This window comes from Sinocyclocheilus grahami, unplaced genomic scaffold (assembly GCF_001515645.1).
Source record: "Sinocyclocheilus grahami isolate Dianchi unplaced genomic scaffold, SAMN03320097.WGS_v1.1 scaffold1497.1, whole genome shotgun sequence".
In the NCBI taxonomy this organism is placed as follows: Eukaryota; Metazoa; Chordata; class Actinopteri; order Cypriniformes; family Cyprinidae; genus Sinocyclocheilus; species Sinocyclocheilus grahami.
The window spans coordinates 137,424-158,384 of NW_015506676.1; the positions used below are offsets into that span (position 1 = coordinate 137,424).

The following is a 20,961-nucleotide window of genomic DNA, read 5'->3' on the forward strand; positions in this document are numbered from 1 at the left end:
CTGATGAAGCGCTTCAGGAGAGAGAGAGAGAGAGAGAGAGAGAGAGAGAGAGACATCAGGATGGATGGGCTGTTGATGTAGTCCTACGGTGACGCCATGGAAACGAGCATCAGTCTCAAACGCTCTGAATCTGGTTTTGTGTCTGTGTTTATTAAGTGACATCTAACATCACTCTCAACTAGCTTTCTTTTTCTTGTAGAGAATATGAGTGTGAAAAACTGTGATGATAGCGTTCCTATGCAGTTGCTAGGGTGGTTGTTAGGGTGTTACTATGCAGGTGGTTACTATGGACAACAGTAATAGTGATGCTTGACTTGGACAATGCAATATTTAAATACAAGTGGTGTTTGCCTGTGAAAACAGTGTTGATACTGTTGTTGCTATGCAGTTGCTAAGGTGTTCTGAGTGGTTGTTAGGGTGTTGCAGGTGGTTACTAGGGGTGTGTTCAAATGACCAACTAACAGTGATGCTTGACTTGGAAAATGCCACGAGAGAGAGAACACACACGCGTGCACACACACACACAAACGTTGGGTTTCCATGAACACACACACACACTCTCTCTCTCTCTCTCTCTCTCTCTCTCGCTCTCTCTCTCACTCACTCAGACACTAAATCAGAACATTTAATTTTCTGGACTGTTCAAAGTCAAAGAATAGTTAAAAGATTAGTTCACTTCCAGAATAAAAAAATCTCCTGATGATTTACTCAGCCCCATGTCATCCGAGATGTTCATGTCTTTCTGTCTTCAGTCGCAACGAAATGAAGGTTTTTGAGGAAAACATTCCAGGGTTTTTCTCCTTATAATGGACTTCAATGGGGACCAACGTGTGCTGAAGGTCCAAATCACAGTTTCAGTGCAGCTTCAAAGAGCTCCACAGGATCCCAGCCGAGGAACAAGAGTCTCATGTAGCGAATCCATCGCTCAATTTCTAAAAAATAAAATATATATATAGACATTTATGAACTAATCCTTTAACGAGAGGATTGCAGTTATTTCTCTCCAGTTCATCTGATGCTAAACAACTCGCCGTAATATTCCAGCTCCACAAAATACATGTTTATATATATATAGACATTTATGAACTAATCCTTTAACGAGAGGATTGCAGTTATTTCTCTCCAGTTCAACTGATGCTAAACAACTCGCCGTAATATTCCAGCTCCACAAAATACATGTTTGTTATTGTAATAAAGCACTGCGGTGATGATGTATTTCTGAAGTTCGCGTCACCAGCAGGACTGTTTTCCATCAGCTTTTCGATTAATGGAGAATATCAGCTCTGAGGCCAACAAAAGTTTGTGATTCATCATGATCATAACTTTTAAGTAACTTTTAAGAAGTAAAAAGCTAGACTACACCACCATCATATGGCTTCAACATTAAGCTGCAACAGCTCTTTCAACCTTATTTCAGGCTTTTAACCAAAAACTCATTCATAAAAATCATTGACTTCAGGATGATGGAATCAGAAGTGCTCAAATGCAGCTTGCTTCTGGGTTTTGGGCCGACAAAAACATGTGTGAGCGCATTAACTCACCTGCACAGGTGGAGACCGATGAGAGCGGTGTCTCAGCAGAGGATGATGGGAAACGCAGTCTTTCATCTGTGTGTCATCGTACTGACCTCCATTCTCATAAAACAACATGTGACACATAATAACATGTAAGATTCTGAATAAACGGATCATTTGAGCAGTAAATGAGCACATTTAATCATGCATATCAATCAAAAAAAGTATATATGGGATGCATTTTCATCTTGAAGTCACTCAGTAGAATTACATAAAGGCAGAATCTCTGGATAATGCAGTGAACAAATGATCTGTCCATGAACACCTGCTGGACTCTCATCATGTGACGCTCTTGATGAAATAAATAACACACACAAACATCGGATTCCATCGGTCCCACAGTCTGAACCCACACAAATACTCCAACATGTTTGTTTCTCAGACAGATCCACTGACGCCCTTTGAATCTCCCTCGACCGCATTTACATAATCACACAGTAACTCATTCAGATACAGGACATGCTGCTTCTGTGGCTTAAAGGAATAGTGAAAAAGTGCTGACAATGTGCCATTCGAGATCAGGATGAGTTTGTTTCTTCATCAGGTTTGGAGAAATGCAGCACTGCATCAGTGTCTCAGCAATGGGTGCTCTGCAGTGAATGGGTGCCGTCAGAATGAGAGCTGATAACAACATCACAATAATCCACAGCACTCCAGTCCATCAGTTAACATCTGGAGAAGACCAAAGCTGAAACATATCCAGCATTAAGATGCTTTTAACTAAAATATGAGTCCATAATAACGCTTCCTCCAGTGAGTCAGTGTTCTGGTGTGAATCAGGAGAGAAATCTGCACAGATCAAGCAGCGTTTAAACAGCTCTAAACACATATGTGGCTGGATTTTGATGTGAGAGACAACAGCAGATGCACTTTTTCACTGGAGGAAGAGTTATTATGGATTATAGACTCTATGTATTTTAGTTAAAAAGTGTCTTAATGCTGGATTTATCTCAGCTTTTGTCTTCTCCAGATGTTCACTGATGGACTGGAGTGCTGTGGATTACTTGTGGATTATTGTGATGTTTTTAATCAGCTCTCATTCTGACGGCACCCATTCACTGCAGAGCATCCATTGCTGAGACACTGATGCAGTGCTACATTTCTCCAAATCTGATGAAGAAACAAACTCATCCTTGTCTTAGGTGGCACATTTTAAGTAGATTTCATTTTTGGTGAGCTATTCCTTTAAACACTGCCCTGCTGCAGCTCTGACTGTGAAGATTATGGAAGTAAAATGGCTTGCGAATGTGGTTTCTTGATTCAGAATCTGACGGTGAGACCAGAATCAGCTGAAGGTTGGATCTGTCACACACCTGTGGTGAACACTCCCTCCAGCTACGCTACGATGGGAAAGAGCCCAGAGCAGTTTTATGATGAATAATAAATAGGGAACAACTCTTTCTGAATTGTGATTAATAATGAATGTAAGACAACTTCCCCCAGAGAGCAGCTATCCAGCCGGATGATTTATTCGGCTCTTTCAGCCGCCACCACAGGAGGCATTTCATCTTGCGGGACTGAGAGCGTTGAAATCCAGCCGAATGTCACTGCGTTTCAACCATAAAATCATGCAGACAGCAGTGAGCCTCGCACCCGTATGCCATCTTCATTAGAGAGAATGACAATCCATTAATGGAGAAAAAACATCCAGAGAAAGTCATGAGGATTAATGAAGTGCTGCGGAATTTCATCTGAGAAATACACACTAAAACATGTCATTATAACAGGAAAAGAATGTAAAAATGCTACAGTGAAAACTTGATTAACTGCATCATACGCAGAGAAAAAATACATTAAGAAGAAGAGAAGACAATACATTACATTGTTACTGTAAAATATTGAAAAATTACAATATGAATGACCTTATTAACATTTAAGTTAGATATTTAGTTGTTTAAATTATATTTACAAAGACAACACTTCAAATTTTACTGTAAAATTAAAAAAAAGTAAAAGTATGAATTATCAGTGAAAATGTGTTTAATATGAAAGATGTTTGTAAGATTTTTATCTAATCAGTAGGACTTACCTTATATCTCAGGTAGAAGATTTCAAGTGGATTTACATTTAATTTAGACATTTAGTTATTTAAATTATATTCAATTTACAAAGACAACACTTCAAATTTTACTGTAAATATCAAAAAGATAAAAAATAAGTATACTGTAAAAAAATATGACCAATAAGTTATGAGGTCAAGCAACAGGAGCTCATCCAAATTTCAGAAAAAGCTTATTGATTTAATAATAATATAAGTCAGACATTGAAGTGAGTGGCTGTTTTTGTCTCTTCTGGTGAAGATTCATTCTCTTGTTTTGGCAATGATCCACTCAGAGAAACTTTGATCAGATTGATTTAATGTTCATCTGATCTCATTTAGTAAGTGAAGTTTGTTTCTGTGGATTGTTTGACTACTCAAAAGAGAATAGAAGAAAATATAACAATTCATTTGTTTCTCCTGCTGGCTAAATTTCACATACATAAATAAAAATCTGGCTCTAAATCTCTCTTTTCTTTATTCAGGAGATTTATTCAGATCTTCTTTATTTACAGTAAACATTGAAGTGTTGTCTTTGTAAATTTAATATAATTTAAAAAAAAATCATTAGCCTACAATATCGAAATTCGGAAATGAGTGGCTCTTTGAACTGGTTTTTGCTAGTGACTCGTTTGAACTGAATTAATCGAAGCGGTTCCAGTGTAAATGACTCACTCAATTGAATCGGTTCGTCTGTTCCTCTTTTTCTCGTCTTCAGTCATGTTTGCACGACACTGTCAGCACTACTACTGGCTTACCTCACTAGTTTCATGACACTAACTGAAACAAGCCAACAGAGTATTATGTTTACAAATAAAATATCCATATTTCCATTCCAAAAGATAACATCCAACACAAAACTAGAACATATATATGTAGCTGAGGTCACCGGTTCTCTGCTAACTAGTGAAACACTCCATTAATATGAAGAGCTGCAGCTCAAAGTTAGATGGAAACATTGTGCATTATGATCCAACTACCCGAACATCTCCGCATTTATGATAGACTTTTGACCACAGTTTCATGTCATCTACTTGATAGACAACATACTCATAATTCATGAAGAGAGTTTTTATTATAATAACAATAGGACCATTTTGATTATGTAAAACCAACAACATTACAGAAGCATCAGGTGTCTTAATCACGCAGTGCATCATTTTATCTTAAGAGTACAAATGAAGTGGACCAATGTCGATTCTGACAGAAGACTCACTCGGGACTTTACTGTTGCTATAGTAACCAGCACCAGCATCCGAGTGATGAACCGCACGCTCTTATTTCGCTCTCGGGCGGAGCGGCACATCAAACACCGCTCCATAAAGCCTTTCGAAATCAGATAGTGTTGCAGCAGCACTGTTAATATTTGATCAAAGGCCTGTAAGTGATTCCAGCACGCGTGGTAAAACACCTGATGCTCGCGCACTGCGTTTCATCAGAAAGGTCTGCATATGAGCACAGAAAGCTCAAATAAACTGCAGGATGTATTTCGGCACATTAGTAGCGTTTAATCCCACCGGTCACAATAGTGACCGTAAAAACGGTTTCATTAATAAAGCTCTAAAACCCTTACTGACTGATGTTTTAGTGCACTTCCTGCAAATATGGAAAGAATAAAGGGTCTCAATGAAATATGTGCAGTTTCTCATGATTAGTGCAAAGTTTCGCATGACCAGAGCAGTTTATTTTCTGCTTGCACTTTGAGAAGATGATAACTGCATCAAAGCTCCAAAGCAAGTATGTTAACATAAAGATATGACAAAGATTTTTGGTACACATTATCTTTAAGGTGTCTAGTATTAATATATGAATTCACATGTATTGAGTGTGGTCATAGAATGAGTAAACATGTTGATGGTCACAATAGTGAGCGGTGGGATAACAGTGAATTTAGGTCTACAATATAAATCCAGTTGCAGATGCTAGTGAAAATTACACTAAAATGTTGCAATGACTAAATAAAAAATTCAAATGTTACAAAAAATTACAATATTGATGTTGTAATACTGGTAGCACTAATAAAAAAATGTAATGTTATATTTGACAAAAAAGTAACAGTTTTGAAATGCGTTGATGGTTTGTCTTATCTCAGTGTTCCTATCAATGTTGCATAAGGTTTTTTTTATGCATAATAATAATAACAACCCTAGAATGTGATCAAACGGTTTTAAATAGCTGGGCTAAGATATATAACCATTTTTATGACTGCAGAAATATGTTAATTCAGTACGCACAATTGTGACCGACCATAAAACACAATTTTGCACACACTTTTCCAAAAAGGGTTGCTAATGACACATCATTTGGATATTTTCATGTCTGGGAAGAATGTGGGATTAAACGGGTTTTAAAGGCCGTCTGTTGATGTGCTTTTCTATATTTTGCATCATTTTTACACTTTGAGTGAGTTCTGACTGAGTTGTTTAACTGGGGAGATTCAGAGACACGTGTACACATACAGATATTGTTTATACATGAACTTTCCAGTTCATCTGTGGACAGACATGTAATTAGTCTCAGTGAACACCAGAGGGAACGTCTGCTTCTGTAATATTCCCATTCTTTACACTACACTTATGAAATCAAGGAAATCTAGTCTTCATTGTGGGATTGTGACCTTCACGAAAGCAATCTGACCTACAGCAGCCTGTCTCCTCTGATCGAAAGCATTTGAGTGTCAGATTTAATATTTATAAATCCACTGAGAGCAGATCAAACCAAAATCAAGTCAACAAATCAATCTTTATTAGCCAAGAATTCAATTATATATAAAACACAAACAATATTGATACAGAACAAAACAAGTATATTTGACATTAAATTATACAATTAATAAATAACTGTTTTGATTAAAGCACAGAGTTCAATTCAATCTTTTTTTTGCTTTTAGATTTATCTTTATATTAATGCCATGCCATTTTTTTTTATTAAAATAAAAAAAGAAACTAAAAGTATTGAAAACCCATTTTTCTGGCTCATAGAATATAATACATATCTGTTATATATTCCTTTAAATATTTAAAAAATAAATAAATGGAAGAATTATTTTAGTATTATTGATATGCTATTATAGTTTTTGTCATTATTTTGAATTAATTTTATTTTTATATTTTGTTTTCACTTTAATTTGAGTAATTATGTCGCCGTTTTGTTATTGTTTTTAAATATGTATATAATTTACTTCGTTTTAGTTATTTATAAACTAAATGAAAATGAGAAATGTCGCCTTGGCAACTAGCTGAAATTAAATAAGTAATATATTTTATTTCAGTTCATGTTTATTTTATTTCAAGTAACAAAAATGTTGTTGATGGCTTTAGTTGAGCGTAATAAACCTCTCAGCATCTCTACAGGGTTCCCAACACCTTCTGACCAAAAAATAGACTATAAATATAAATTTCCCAGTCTAGACGATCACTCTCCATAGTTCACCCAAAAATGAAACCTGTCATAATTTACTCTGCCTCATGTTGTTTGTTCCAAACCTGTATGAGTTTCTTTCAGCTATTAACCAAAAACAGACACATTCTTCAAAATATCTTTAATTTTTAGGTGAACTATCCCTTTAAAATTCCTGATATTTCCAAGTTTTCCGTGACATCTCTAAACAGACGCTCTCATCAGGACCAAGCGGCAACCTTCCGGTCTCTCTCATTAAACCAACACAGAAGTGACTTAAACTGTAATTCGTCGACTGGCCGCTAGAGGCTGGCTGCAAAAGGGAGTCCGTCCCATAGACTCCTCATGTTAAAATGCCCAACTTTACAGCAGAAAAAAACATGTTTACAGCCTGGTACAAAAAGTGCTTTTGGTCTATATAGCTAATTAACTGTGAGGGGGTGAATTTTTTTATAACTCATCCGTTTAAATTATATTAAGCCTTAAAGTTCTGCATAATCAAGGGCGTGGCCACTTGAGTGACAGGAGGATTGCCGCTGCTGTCACCGGCGTCAAGCTAGGTGGGCGTGGCTTCAGAAACCAGCTCCCGCCTTTTTGCCCATTTTCGATTATCCGGGAGTGACGCGCAGTGATGCGCTACCAAGATGGCGACGGCCGGCTCCGCCCACTTTGAGCTTCAAAAACGCTCTTCAGAAAACTACGAGTGACGTCACGGACACTACGTCCATGATTTTATACAGTCTATGATCAGGACTCATAGTTCCGGTTCGGGTTTTTCTCCTCCTCTGATGTAAGCCAGTGCTTTCTGAGGCCCGTAGGAGGAGGTGGGAAGCGGAGCAGGGAGCGTGGATGGAGGGAGCTGTGACTGTCGGTCCAGAGATTGATAGATAGAGGGCGATAGAGAGCGGTTAAAGTGCAGCGGCGAGCTGGCGGTCCGAGGCGCGCGGGTGAGCGAGGAAGACGAGGAGGATGCGAGATGCGAGCGGCTCCCGTATCCATACGCCGCGCTGCTCAGGAGGAACTCCCTCGAGCCGTACGCCGGAGGAGTCGGACCGCGAGACGACGACAGCCCGCGGAAATCCTGCGGCAGGCTGTGTCTGCTGGGAGTGTCGTAGATGCCGCCGTCCTGCACGGGTTTGTCCTTGTCGTCGGGCTCGCGGCGCTCCTGGATGGAGCTCATGAGCGGTTTGGGAAGGCTGTCGTAGCGGACGGGCGACGGCTCGCGGTTGATGTGCATGAACACTGGGCTGCAGTTGCGAGCCGGAAGCCGCTGCATGTCAACGGAGCCGCGGGACAGACCCGGATCCATGGGTAGGAACGCCGGCTGGACGCCCGCGGGATGCAGCAGGCTGTCGTAGGACAGGCTCCCCGTCGGGCCGCTTTGGCTCGCGTGTGGGATTTCAGCACGCTGGGATCCGCGACGGCTGGAGTGTTTGAGACTCAGCGAGCGGGAGTTCAGTGTCAGAGCGTTTGCGTGAGTCTCGGGCTGCAGCAGACTGGGTTCAGACGCGTGCTCCTGAGGAACCAACGGAGAGATCCTCGACCCCATCTACATCGACAGACAGAGGAACATCTAGGAGAACGTGCAGCCAGTTTCCAGGAAAACATCCAAAGCAAGTCAAATTTATTTATTTATAAAAATTAACAATCGTTTCAAAGCAGCTTTACAGAAAGTCATACTGTTATGTCTATAACGCATAGTGCTGTACCATAGAGCTGTTTTAGTTCTGGGTGATATAACAATATCTAACGATGACACGAGTGATCCCCCAGATTTACATCTAGCTATATTGTGCTTATGCTGGAGTGTTTGAGACTCAGCGAGCGGGAGTTCAGTGTCAGAGCGTTTGCGTGAGTCTCGGGCTGCAGCAGACTGGGTTCAGACGCGTGCTCCTGAGGAACCAACGGAGAGATCCTCGACCCCATCTACATCGACAGACAGAGGAACATCTAGGAGAACGTGCAGCCAGTTTCCAGGAAAACATCCAAAGCAAGTCAAATTTATTTATTTAAAGCTTTTCACAATCGTTTCAAAGCAGCTTTACAGAAAGTCATACTGTTATGTCTATAACGCATAGTGCTGTACCATAGAGCTGTTTTAGTTCTGGGTGATATAACAATATCTAACGATGACACGAGTGATCCCCCAGATTTACATCTAGCTATATTGTGCTTATATTGTTGGCTAGCACATGTTTTGCTGAATTAAGAGATTGAAATTGAAACGAGATTTAAACATCGTCGGTTTCATCCTATTACGAGATTTAAACGTCGTCGGGTTCGTTCTATTACGAGATTTAAACATCGTCGGTTTCGTTCTATTACCAGAATTAAGCATCGGTCGGTTTCATCCTATTACGAGATTTAAACGTCGGTCGGTTTCGTTCTATTACGAGATTTAAACATCGGTCGGTTTCATCCTATTACGAGATTTAAACGTCGTCGGGTTCGTTCTATTACGAGATTTAAACATCGGTCGGTTTCATCCTATTACGAGATTTAAACGTCGTCGGGTTCGTTCTATTACGAGATTTAAACATCGGTCGGTTTCATCCTATTACGAGATTTAAACGTCGTCGGGTTCGTTCTATTACGAGATTTAAACATCGGGATGGAGCTCATGAGCGGTTTGGGAAGGCTGTCGTAGCGGACGGGCGACGGCTCGCGGTTGATGTGCATGAACACTGGGCTGCAGTTGCGAGCCGGAAGCCGCTGCATGTCAACGGAGCCGCGGGACAGACCCGGATCCATGGGTAGGAACGCCGGCTGGACGCCCGCGGGATGCAGCAGGCTGTCGTAGGACAGGCTCCCCGTCGGGCCGCTTTGGCTCGCGTGTGGGATTTCAGCGCGCTGGGATCCGCGACGGCTGGAGTGTTTGAGACTCAGCGAGCGGGAGTTCAGAGTCAGAGCGTTTGCGTGAGTCTCGGGCTGCAGCAGACTGGGTTCAGACGCGTGCTCCTGAGGAACCAACGGAGAGATCCTCGACCCCATCTACATCGACAGACAGAGGAACATCTAGGAGAACGTGCAGCCAGTTTCAAGCAAGTCAAATTTATTTATTTAAAGCTTTTCACAATCGTTTCAAAGCAGCTTTACAGAAAGTCATACTGTTATGTCTATAACGCATAGTGCTGTACCATAGAGCTGTTTTAGTTCTGGGTGATATAACAATATCTAACGATGACACGAGTGATCCCCCAGATTTACATCTAGTTATATTGTGCTTATATTGTTGGCTAGCACATGTTTTGCTGAATTAAGAGATTGAAATGTTAGTCGTTTCATTTGATTTCGTTTGAAACATCAGTCGTTTTCATCCTATTAAGACATTTAAACATTTGTCGTTTTTGTTTTATCGGTCATCGGTCGGTTTCGTTCTATTACGAGATTTAAGCATCGGTCGGTTTCGTTCTATTACGAGATTTAAGCATCGGTCGGTTTCGTTCTATTACGAGATTTAAGCATCGGTCGGTTTCGTTCTATTACGAGATTTAAGCATCGGTCGGTTTCGTTCTATTACGAGATTTAAACGTCGGTCGGTTTTGTTGTAAGCTAGTTATCAAAGAGTCTGAGTTTAACCTTTTCCAAAAGTAAATAGCAAGCTCTACCTAGTTTTAAACAAGCCGCTGCTAGAAACTCAACACAGTGCTTTATTCCACACTGAGCAGCCAGAGGAGATGGTGGCATTTTGTTGGCAACAGGAGAATAAAAACAATGGGTGAACCCAGGCTACAGCTCTCCTCTGGCCAAACAGCTTCCACAACGTCAGCCCCGTCAAAGGTTACGGCGTGTAAATCTGTCTTCTCACCTGATCTCTGGGAACTTGGTAGAGCGCTTTTCCGGGCGACTCTGAGGTCTGGAGTGGATTCATATTGTGTCCTGAAGGCATTAGAGCTAGTCTGGACTGGAGCAAACTCTCTGTTAGAAAACACATACAATAGAGAGGAGAGATTCAGTGTTTCAGACCGTCCAGAAACATGATTCTGCCACACATCCACCCACCTTCCAACGCTGCCAAATGGTTCTTGAGCAGGACTGGATCTGGTTTCGGGGGCAGCGGAGGGGGACAGGTCAGACGCTTGCTGTCTGGAGCATCTACTTCCTCTAGAGACTGATACAAACACACCACAATGACACTAAATATCACACAGATATCAATAGAGACATATAATCACTCTCTTACTGTGATTCTGCATGATTGCTGGGGAAGCTACTTTGAAAGTGAACGAACCAGGGTTATTAAACTAAAACTGAAACCATAAAAAACATTTTCGTTATCTGAAATCATGTAAAATATAAATAAGTTATTTTATTTCATTTAGTGCCAAGGCAACATTTCTCATTTTCATTTAGTTTATGCTTGATGCACTAAAATAACTAAAACTAAAACTGAAATAAAAATTTATAAAAATTATAGACATATCTAAAAACGACAAAAACTAAATTACTAAAACTTTAAATAAAATTAACATAAAAGCAGAAAATATTTTAAATAAAATCACATTCAAAATATTAACAATATAATTAACGAATATATTATATTATAATATATTAACAAAAATATCTCAAAAATACTAAAATAACACTTATCAAAGTTATATATATATATACATTATATACAACATTTCTCATTTTCATTTAGTTTAACTTGATGTACCAAAATATCTATAATTAAAACAAAAATTACTAAAAACTATATCGGTTTATATTTAAAAACTCATCAATAATTTTAACTAAAATTAAAATGAAAACAGAAATGATAATCAAAAAATGAATGCAAAATATTGATTAAAAAACTATATCTCAATTATCCTAAAATAACACTTACTCATGATCTAAATGCAGTCCAGCTATGCTTTTGAAAAAGTAGTTTGCTATATTACAAATTAATAAAAGTAGAAGCTATTTAAGCTGTCAAAATCCATTAAATATAATTTATTTTTTAATTCAGAGCAGTATATACTTGTCACCAAAACCTGATGTGTAGTCAAAAACTCATTCGATTAAATAGTTTGCCATAAAAATAAAAAATAACAAAATGAACCATATGTACTGAATCATTTTGAATCGTTCAAATGACACGATTCCCTAAAATGAATCAGACTCGCTTCAGAGAGAAACCATAAAATCTGTTTACAAATATTTACTGGCTCGCTCCTGGATTAAAACATATATTAACATTACGCTGAAAACATTCTAAAACTAATCTTTAGGCTTCAGTATCTATATAACTGAGTGGGTTTATAAAGCACAGCTGAAGGTTAATGATGCTGAACGCAGGTCAGGTTTGATGTTTGACCTTATTTCATTTATTCACAGCCTTGATGCACCACAAATCAAGTATTTATGGGCTTAAGTACCTTGTCCGGGAGTATTTGAGGGCTCAGTTTGTGGGACTCTGGGTGATGGAAAGGAGGCTGAATGCAAAGCGGCAATCTGTCACCGAGTTTCTCAGTGTACCTGATGTTTAAAGAGCAAAATCAACGTTAAAAATGAACATTCTGTCTTCATTTACTCACCCTGCATGCTGTTAGTTTATCAGGAAGAACTAGTTTTGGCGTCCTTGATGTTTGAGTCACAAGAAAACGCGAGAAGAATATAATACAAAATGTATGACTTCTCCCAAATGCATAAATTATGATACATTTCGGGTATTTTGTTTATATTGCATATATCTTTTTCTTGTCCGTGTTTTGTGTGTAATGGCAATATTGTATGGAAACCCAATCACTTTAAATGGTTAAAAATGAACATCTGTCTTCATTTACTCTCTCTGCATGCTGTTATTTTATAGGTAACGACATGCACAACAACTCGGTTTGGCATCCATGATGTTTGATTTGCCAAGAAAATGCATGAATAACATGATAAAATGTACACCTTTGAATAAAAGCATCTTCTAAAGGCATGCATTATTGTTGCATGGAACTTCTGAATTTCTCGTTCATTTTCAGGAGTCTTCTGTCGCATTTGAAGCTCGAGAGACGTCGTATGAGCTACTGTTGCAACTAAAATGTATCTTTTTGTGTTCCATAGAACACAGATTTTCCATAGATTTTTCATGTAAGGGATTGTTTTGCGCGCTCACCTCGGCGTGATGGGACTGAAGAGCACAAACTGCACGTTCTGACGGCAGCCGCGCGTGAACGGATTCACTCCTCCCTGGAACTTCCCCGTCACCTGTCACATCATGTAAAGATGAAGTTCAGTCTCCAGCCGAATCTGATCTGATGCAGGTCAGACATCAGCTTACCTGTTCGTTTGTGGTGCGTCCTCTCGCCACCAGCACCAGATGAAAACAGGACAGACCCAAGACGGGAATGAAGAACAGAGCCGAGACACTCATGACCGTCAGCCTTTAAAACACACCGTCAAGGTACTCTTCACTGCTTTCTGTACACATCATCTGATCTGTGTGGCGTTTCAGACGTCCAGATGTTATTATCATTACATCTAAATTATTGCAACCATTTCTGTTAACTGAAACAAGCACAATACTAAAACTGAAAAAAATAAACCTAAATAATAATACATGCATAGAACAAAATTACTAAAAAGTAAACCAAAACTGAAATAAAAAAAGAATCCTAAAGTGTCTGTAGTATATATATATATTTGAAAAAATCACATAACAAAAATTGGTAACACTTTACAATAAAGTTCATTACTTTAGTTAACATGAACTAAGCATGAACAATATTTCTGCAGCATTTATTAACATTTACTAATGCATTATTAAAATCAAATGTCGTGCTTGTAAACATTAGTTAATGTGAATTAACATGAACTAACAGTGAAGGACTGTATTTTCATTAACTAACATTAACAAATATTAATAAATACTGTAGTAAATGTATTGTTCATTGTTTGTTCATACATTAAATAACATTAACTAATGGAAAATTATTATAAAGTGTTACCATTACATTAAAGTATTTTTTTGTCAGTCAAAATTTAGATGAAATCCGTAAATAATAAATAATGATTATAAATAATGCTTGTCAATATTGTCCATGCTGCATATGTGCCTTTATTATAGCACACATTTCACATTAACGATTCCACAGTATTAATAATATTATTCCATAAACATTTTCACCATATTATTACTTTATGTAAACCACTTTGGAAAAAAACATCTGCTAAATGAATAAACGTAAATGTATTTTTCACCATGTGACATTGCTTTTTTACTCATTATTCACCAGTTGGAGATGTGAAGGTGAAGGCTATAATATGTTAACAAATTGCTGTAATGTACCCTGCAGTTTTACAAACAGAGAGATAGGGAGCGAGTGGAGGAAAAAAACCTTACTAAGCAGGTTTATTCATTATCGTTAAGACAAGTTAATGACGCAACAGATGCAGATGTTCGTTGGATTTAACTGCACACACATGTTGAGTGCCATGTGATGTCACTGCATGTGCTTGCGTTTAAAGAGAACTCCAGCGCAGGTGATCTAATCCAATAAGAGCACAGAGGAGAACCAGATGTGGAGACCAACAGCGATTGACCTCATATAGGGTGGCGTGAGACATATTTTACTGTTTATGGGAGTTATGAGCCTCATTCGGGGGTCTAAATATAGATAAATTAAACCTGGAACACACATATACTGCATCCTTACCTTGGTCTCTGGAGATATCTGGTCTATACCAGAATTTGGACGTGTCCTGGACAAACTTCACGTTCAGCCTGGTCTCCGGACTTCCATCTGGGAAATGAAATATTCACTTTATTTAGCAGTCCATCAGCTGTAAACTGAAATTGGTTTAATATGCCTAAGCTAATGAATGCAGTACACTTTCAAAACTACACTGACACACACACACACCTGTCTAAAATTACACTCAGGATCATTAGTATCTTATTAAATTACTGACAGCAACACCTAAAATAAGCACATTTCTCACAGCCAAAGAACACAGATCCTGTAACAGCACAGATGTAATACATGTCTTACTGCTCTAAGAAACGGTTAGTACACAATAAAAATATTAAGGACACAATTTTTTTTTAAATGTTATTTCAATGCTATCCTAAAAGACATGAAAGTTAACAAATATTAATAAATACTGTAGTAAATGTATTGTTCATTGTTTGTTAATACATTAATTAACTAATTGAATCTTATTGTGAAGCGTTACCGAAAAAATGTAACTAAAACTGAAATAAAAATAAATTAAACTTAAATAATAATATATAAAATGATAATATAAATGACAATAGTGCGTACCAAAATTACTAATAATTGAACTAAAACTAAAAATGAACCTAAATAGTGATACATAAAAAAAAATGTAATGAGCAAAAAATTAAAATAATTAAAAAATAATAATAATAATACAAATGTCTGCTAAAAGCATGAAAAAAGGCCAAAAAAACAAAACAAATAAAATCTAATTCAATATATTAGTAAAAACGTATTAAATAATACTAAAACAACACTGATTCCGATTCCCGTCCTGATAAGTGAAACGCTCAACCAATCACGCGAGTCTGGGGCGGGACTATCTGTCTGACTGACCAATGGCAGACCCGGCAGTATGTTTGTGTCATTGTTTTGTGTTTCCACGCCACAGTCCCGGCGCTGAAGGATACGTGACCGCGGCGTGCAGTTCCCACAGGTTCTCCGGATGATCCAGAACATACAGGAGACCGCCGGAGAACACGCCCCCCATGTGCAGCGTCAGAGACAGCAGGAAGAGGAAGAAGAAGCGATAGTTGCGTCGCCCGATGCAGTTGTTCACCCAGGGACAGTGATGGTCAAAGTCCTGAAGAGAGTACAGATATTAGTGCTGTCAATCACACATTTTTCTGTAATTAATCTGATTCATAGCGTCATAATTTCACATTGAATCTCCAAATTAATGTAGAAACAACATAAAGATGGTATATTTTAAATATGTGTTTAATGGCATCTTTAGTAGCCTATTATTAACGAAGGCCAGTATCATTGATACCAACTGCTACTGATTAATTCATTAGAGCCACTCAGCATTACAGTACAAGTGAAAGCCAATTAACATTTAATAGACGTTGAAAAATAGTGAACTTAAAATGATCTTCACATAAACTAACTGTATATGCATAAAATATCCAGCTATTTTTCCCGTAAGAGTACATTTTTAGCTATTTTTAGCTGTACAAAACAGCTCGCTTTTCTGCTTGATATTGCAAACTGGTGTTTCTTAACATATTATTTTAATATATTATCATAATTATGAACACTGGTTCGTAGTCTGAGCGGATGTGTTCGATTTCGTCAAAGTAGGCTAAACTGGCTGAGGGCGGAGATATGCTAATTAACCAGCCGTCAGCGGATGTGGGCGTGGCCTGAACATTATGACGTCATATTGCTTAGAAAATCTTGATTATTGAGACGTTAGGTTTTTTGGGGATTAATAAAAAGGAGTGAATGGATTTTTATTAGTTAGTTAGCAGTTATGGCGTTTGTCTCACCTCCACGCAGTGATCGCAGACGCTGCAGTGCGAGCAGCGCGGCGGTCGATAGAAGTGACACGACGCGCACCACTTCATGCGCACCTGCACGCCGCGCACCTCCACGTTCCTATAGAGCGGCGCGCGGAAGTCCTCGTCCTTGTCCTCGTCCTCATTAGCTGTGATGAAAACACAGAGCGTTTTACGTTTAACGCGCACATTTTACGTTTCCGCCGAGGAATAAAAAAGTAAGAAGGGTAATTGCGACTTTTTATCTCATAATTCTCAAATATTCCATTAACTCGCTACTACTAAGATATTAAATTGCAATTGTGAAGAAAAAAGTCAGAATTGTGAGATAGCTAGAAAGTAGAAAAATAAATTAAATAGTTAGAAACATGTTAAAAACAATGCTAAGTCACGCTAGCATCATGGTACAACATGCTAGCAACATGCTAATCATGGTAATAAAATGTTAATCATGCTAACAATGTGCTAAAACATGCTAACATGCTAATTATGTTAGAAATAAGCTAGCAACATGCTAATCATGTTAACAATGTGTTAAAGCATGTTAGAAACATGTAAAATTATATTGAAATATGCTAGCAATATGATAAATCGTGCTAGTAACAATGTATATAATGTTAGCAACATTATAAAGCATTGTTAGCAATGTGCTAAATCATGCTAGCAGCAATGCTAAATCACACTAATCATGCTAACAACATGCTAGCAACATGCTAATCATGTTAATAAAATGCTAATCATGCTAACAATGTGCTAAAACATGCTAATCATGTTAGAAACAAGCAAGCAACATGCTAATCATGTTAAATCATATTGGAATATGCTAGCAATGTGATAAATCACGCCAGCAACAATGTAAATTATGTTAGCAACATGCTAAAACATTGTTAGCAATGTGTTAAATCATGCTAACAGCAATGCTAAATCACAGTAATCATGCTAACAATATGTTAAAAATGCTAACAACATGGTAATAGCATGCTTATCACGCTAAAAATGTGCTAAAACTAGCTAGAAACATGTTAAATCGTATTGAAATATGCTAGCAATGTGATATATAATGCTAGCGACAATGTAAATCATGTTAACAACATGCTAAATCATTGTTAGCAGTTTGCTAAATCATGCTAGCAGCGTGTTAAAACATGCTAGCAATGGCAAAAAAAACTAAACAAGACAGAGCTGCAAGATGTAAATGAAAAATTCTGAGAAGAAAAGTGTGAGATGACAGCTGTGATGTGAGAGTTGTGTGTTCTGGTTCATGTGCCACTGCAGGCTAGTTTCCAGAAGAATCAGCGCTCAGATCGAGCTGTGCTTGTGTGTTTGACTCCACTGACCCCTCGGGAACACGCCGGCATCCATGAACGTCGCCATGATGAAGTTCGCCATCACGAAGAGGAAGACGATCCCGACGCATGACGGGAAAACAGCAGACACGTTCACGACGAGCCACGGACACCTGAGAGGATCACAGATACAGAAACATCTCCAAAGGAACAACACACACCTTCTGTCTCTGATCGATAGTTTAGAGTTTCTTATCAAGTAAGCGTCAGAATAATATCTCCAGATGAACTCTTACTGCACTGAAGCAGCTCAGCTTTACTTGATTCTCCATCAATCATGTTTTAGAGTCTCAAATCTGATCCTCAGGATCTTTTGAGGAGCGTTTGTTTCCAGAAGCTTTACTTTCACTGTTCCTCAGCGGAGGAATGATCTTCACAAGCCTCCAGAACATCTCACATCTTCTGAGGAGCCTTTATTTCTTCAGCTCTCAATCACTGCGTTATATGTTTGGAGCATTTCAATCTCATCTTATTATTACTGGAGATATAGACTGATATTTAGAGCATTTATGTCAGTATCTGCTGCACTGTTATAAAGATCTCATTGATTAACATCACAAGCATCAGAATTTCATCATATAAATATCAGCATCTGCAGCAAATCGCATGTTTTTACTCAGTTTGAGACTCTGAATAAAATTGAGCTTCACTGTATGAGCCATAAACGCTTGATGCATCAAATATGATACTCAACATGCATGACTTTAAGAATTAATGTAAGAACAATCACACGAAATAATGTTGACTTCATATCAATGCACCAATAATCAATTCAGCTCCGCCTTCATCGCTCCATCGTTTAGATCAAATGTAGTTCAGGATGAATAATTCACAAGCAAAGCTTTCAGTGGAGTCGAATCAAACGTCTTTTGCCTTTCTGAAGCTCCGTGTCTAACATCTGAGCGGCTCGTCGGCCCTGAGGACCACCAAGGCCAAAAAATGAAAGCGTGGATCAGTCAAAAAAAGGAAAAGCGAAGCGGGGATGATTGCATCCGGAGCGTGAGATTAAAAGCAGAGGTAATCACAGCCGCTGGGACGCAGATTAAACTCAGGTTTTCATTGAATGAATTAAAGACTGGAAACTACAGCATGATATGGGTCCGGTTGGAGAGGATTGTTTCTGATATATTTCTGTGTCTGTATGTGTGTCAGGAGGGTCTGAACGTCACTAATCCCAGATTATAGGATCACAGACCCGTCTGCCCACAGCACAAAACTGCTGGATCCATATGAACAAACCTGTCTGCACAACACAACAATACAACATCCAGACCAGTCTGTGCTTCATGTAGATGAGCAAATCTCATATTTAATGCAGTGCAAAATGTGCAGTTTGAGGAGCATTATTGTATTTTAATTATTATTTTCATGACAGATAAGCACATCTGTATGGATGCTTGTTTCTGCCACGGAATAAATATATAACATAAAAAAGGCAATTGCAGGTTTTTATCTCACAATTCTTTTTTTTTCCTTCTTTTTTTACACTTGCAAGTTTATATTTCACATTTTTGCCTCCCCCCCCCCCCAGAATTCTAAGTTAATATCTCACAATTCTGTGTTTTTGTTTCCAAAAAAAAGTCCAAATTGTGTGATATAAACTGCGAGGGAAAAGAGTCAGAATTGTGAAATAAATAGTCAAAATGTCCAAATTTGTATTTTGTAGTGGAGGCAAACAAATGAATAAATAACGATGTAAAAGATGTAAAAAAGTCAGAACTGTGAGCTCAGAATTGTGTGATAAAAAAATTGCAATTACCATTTTATAAATTTTTTCTCACAATTGCAAGTTTACATAGTACAATTTAAAAAAAATATATCTTACAATACTGCATTTTTTCTCTAAATTCTGAGTTTACGTCTCATAATTCTGTTTTTAGTTTCCATCATGGAATACTGCGAGATATAAACCGAGATATAAACTCAGAATTGCAAGATAAAATTACCTTTTACCTTATATTTGCCTCCTAATTTATCATTATTGCATTGAAAAAATATTACATTCTCAACAAAAAATAATGCTGTATTATTTTAACTTAAAGTATCTATGCATCATGATAATATTTGCTGTGATGCCATTTTATTTATGCCGATTTGAATTACATGATTATTATTTAAAATGCAACATTAAAAACAGACTCTATTACCAACTTTAAAAATAAATTACTCAAAAGTGAACCGTTTAGAGACATTGCAGGAGGAGAAACAATAATAGTACAAAGTCACAGTGACACAATTGTGTCAAAACTGGCTTTATTTTCTTTATGCAAAATATAATTTCATTTTTTAAATGAAATATGTAATGCACAAGCTCAGGGAATGTGAGTTAATCTGGATATAGGTCATGAACAAATTATTTGTATGGAGGACAAAAGCTTTTCTCTTTAAGATATTATGATGTACGAGCGGATTACGGCTGATTTCTGACCATCTGCACACACTGATGAGAAACACAGAAACAGAAGCACATTGTATTATCATCATAACAGACAGGTTACTAATAACAGCATTTATCCTAACACTGTATACATGCATTCAGAGTACATACATTACACTGTACAAATACATAAAACACTATATGATACAAATACTAATGACAGAAATGCTGATGAAAACATTCAGATTGATCAGTCTGATCGTCTCATAAACTAAAGATAACAGCTGTTCTGACCGTTATAATAACACTAAAGACACTTTTTAGTGTAAAACTGGATGTGCAGTGCATTCTGGGATTCAGAGCTGTATGTGTAGATTAGTTAAAGGGATAGTTCACCCAAAAATGAAAATGTGATGTTTATCTGCTTACCCCCTGCAGGGCATCCAAGATGTAGGTGACTTTGTTTCTTCAGTAGAACACATGATGATTTTTAACTCCAGCCGTTGCAGTCTGTCAGTCGTATAATGCATGGCAATGGTAACAAAATCTATGAGAGTAAAAAAAACATGCACAGACAAATCCAAATGAAACCCTGCGGCTCGTGACGACACATTGATGTCCTAACACACGAAACCATCGGTTTGTGCCAGAAACCCAACAGTATTTATATAATTTTTTACCTCTAATACACCACTATGTCTAACTGTCTTTGAGCGCGCGCACGGCATCCGGTGCGTGAGGTGTGTACGCGCTCT

At 38.0% G+C, this 20,961-nt stretch overlaps 1 protein-coding gene across 1 annotated transcript in view; it reads right to left on the reverse strand.

Annotated features, from left to right (window-relative positions):
* Positions 1–7,698: 7,698 nt before the first annotated feature.
* Positions 7,699–20,961, reverse strand: part of zdhhc8a (zinc finger DHHC-type palmitoyltransferase 8a) — an 18,383-nt gene continuing 5,120 nt past the window's right edge. The window contains exons 2-11 of the mRNA XM_016256987.1: positions 17,821–17,942; positions 16,475–16,632; positions 15,614–15,786; positions 13,265–13,367; positions 13,100–13,191; positions 12,372–12,471; positions 11,014–11,122; positions 10,820–10,929; positions 9,815–10,002; positions 7,699–8,396 (exon numbers count right to left, since the gene is read on the reverse strand). Coding sequence (XP_016112473.1) covers positions 7,766–8,396; positions 9,815–10,002; positions 10,820–10,929; positions 11,014–11,122; positions 12,372–12,471; positions 13,100–13,191; positions 13,265–13,367; positions 15,614–15,786; positions 16,475–16,632; positions 17,821–17,942 — 1,786 coding nt within the window. The 3' untranslated portion in view covers positions 7,699–7,765. The remainder of the gene's footprint in view (positions 8,397–9,814; positions 10,003–10,819; positions 10,930–11,013; positions 11,123–12,371; positions 12,472–13,099; positions 13,192–13,264; positions 13,368–15,613; positions 15,787–16,474; positions 16,633–17,820; positions 17,943–20,961) is intronic.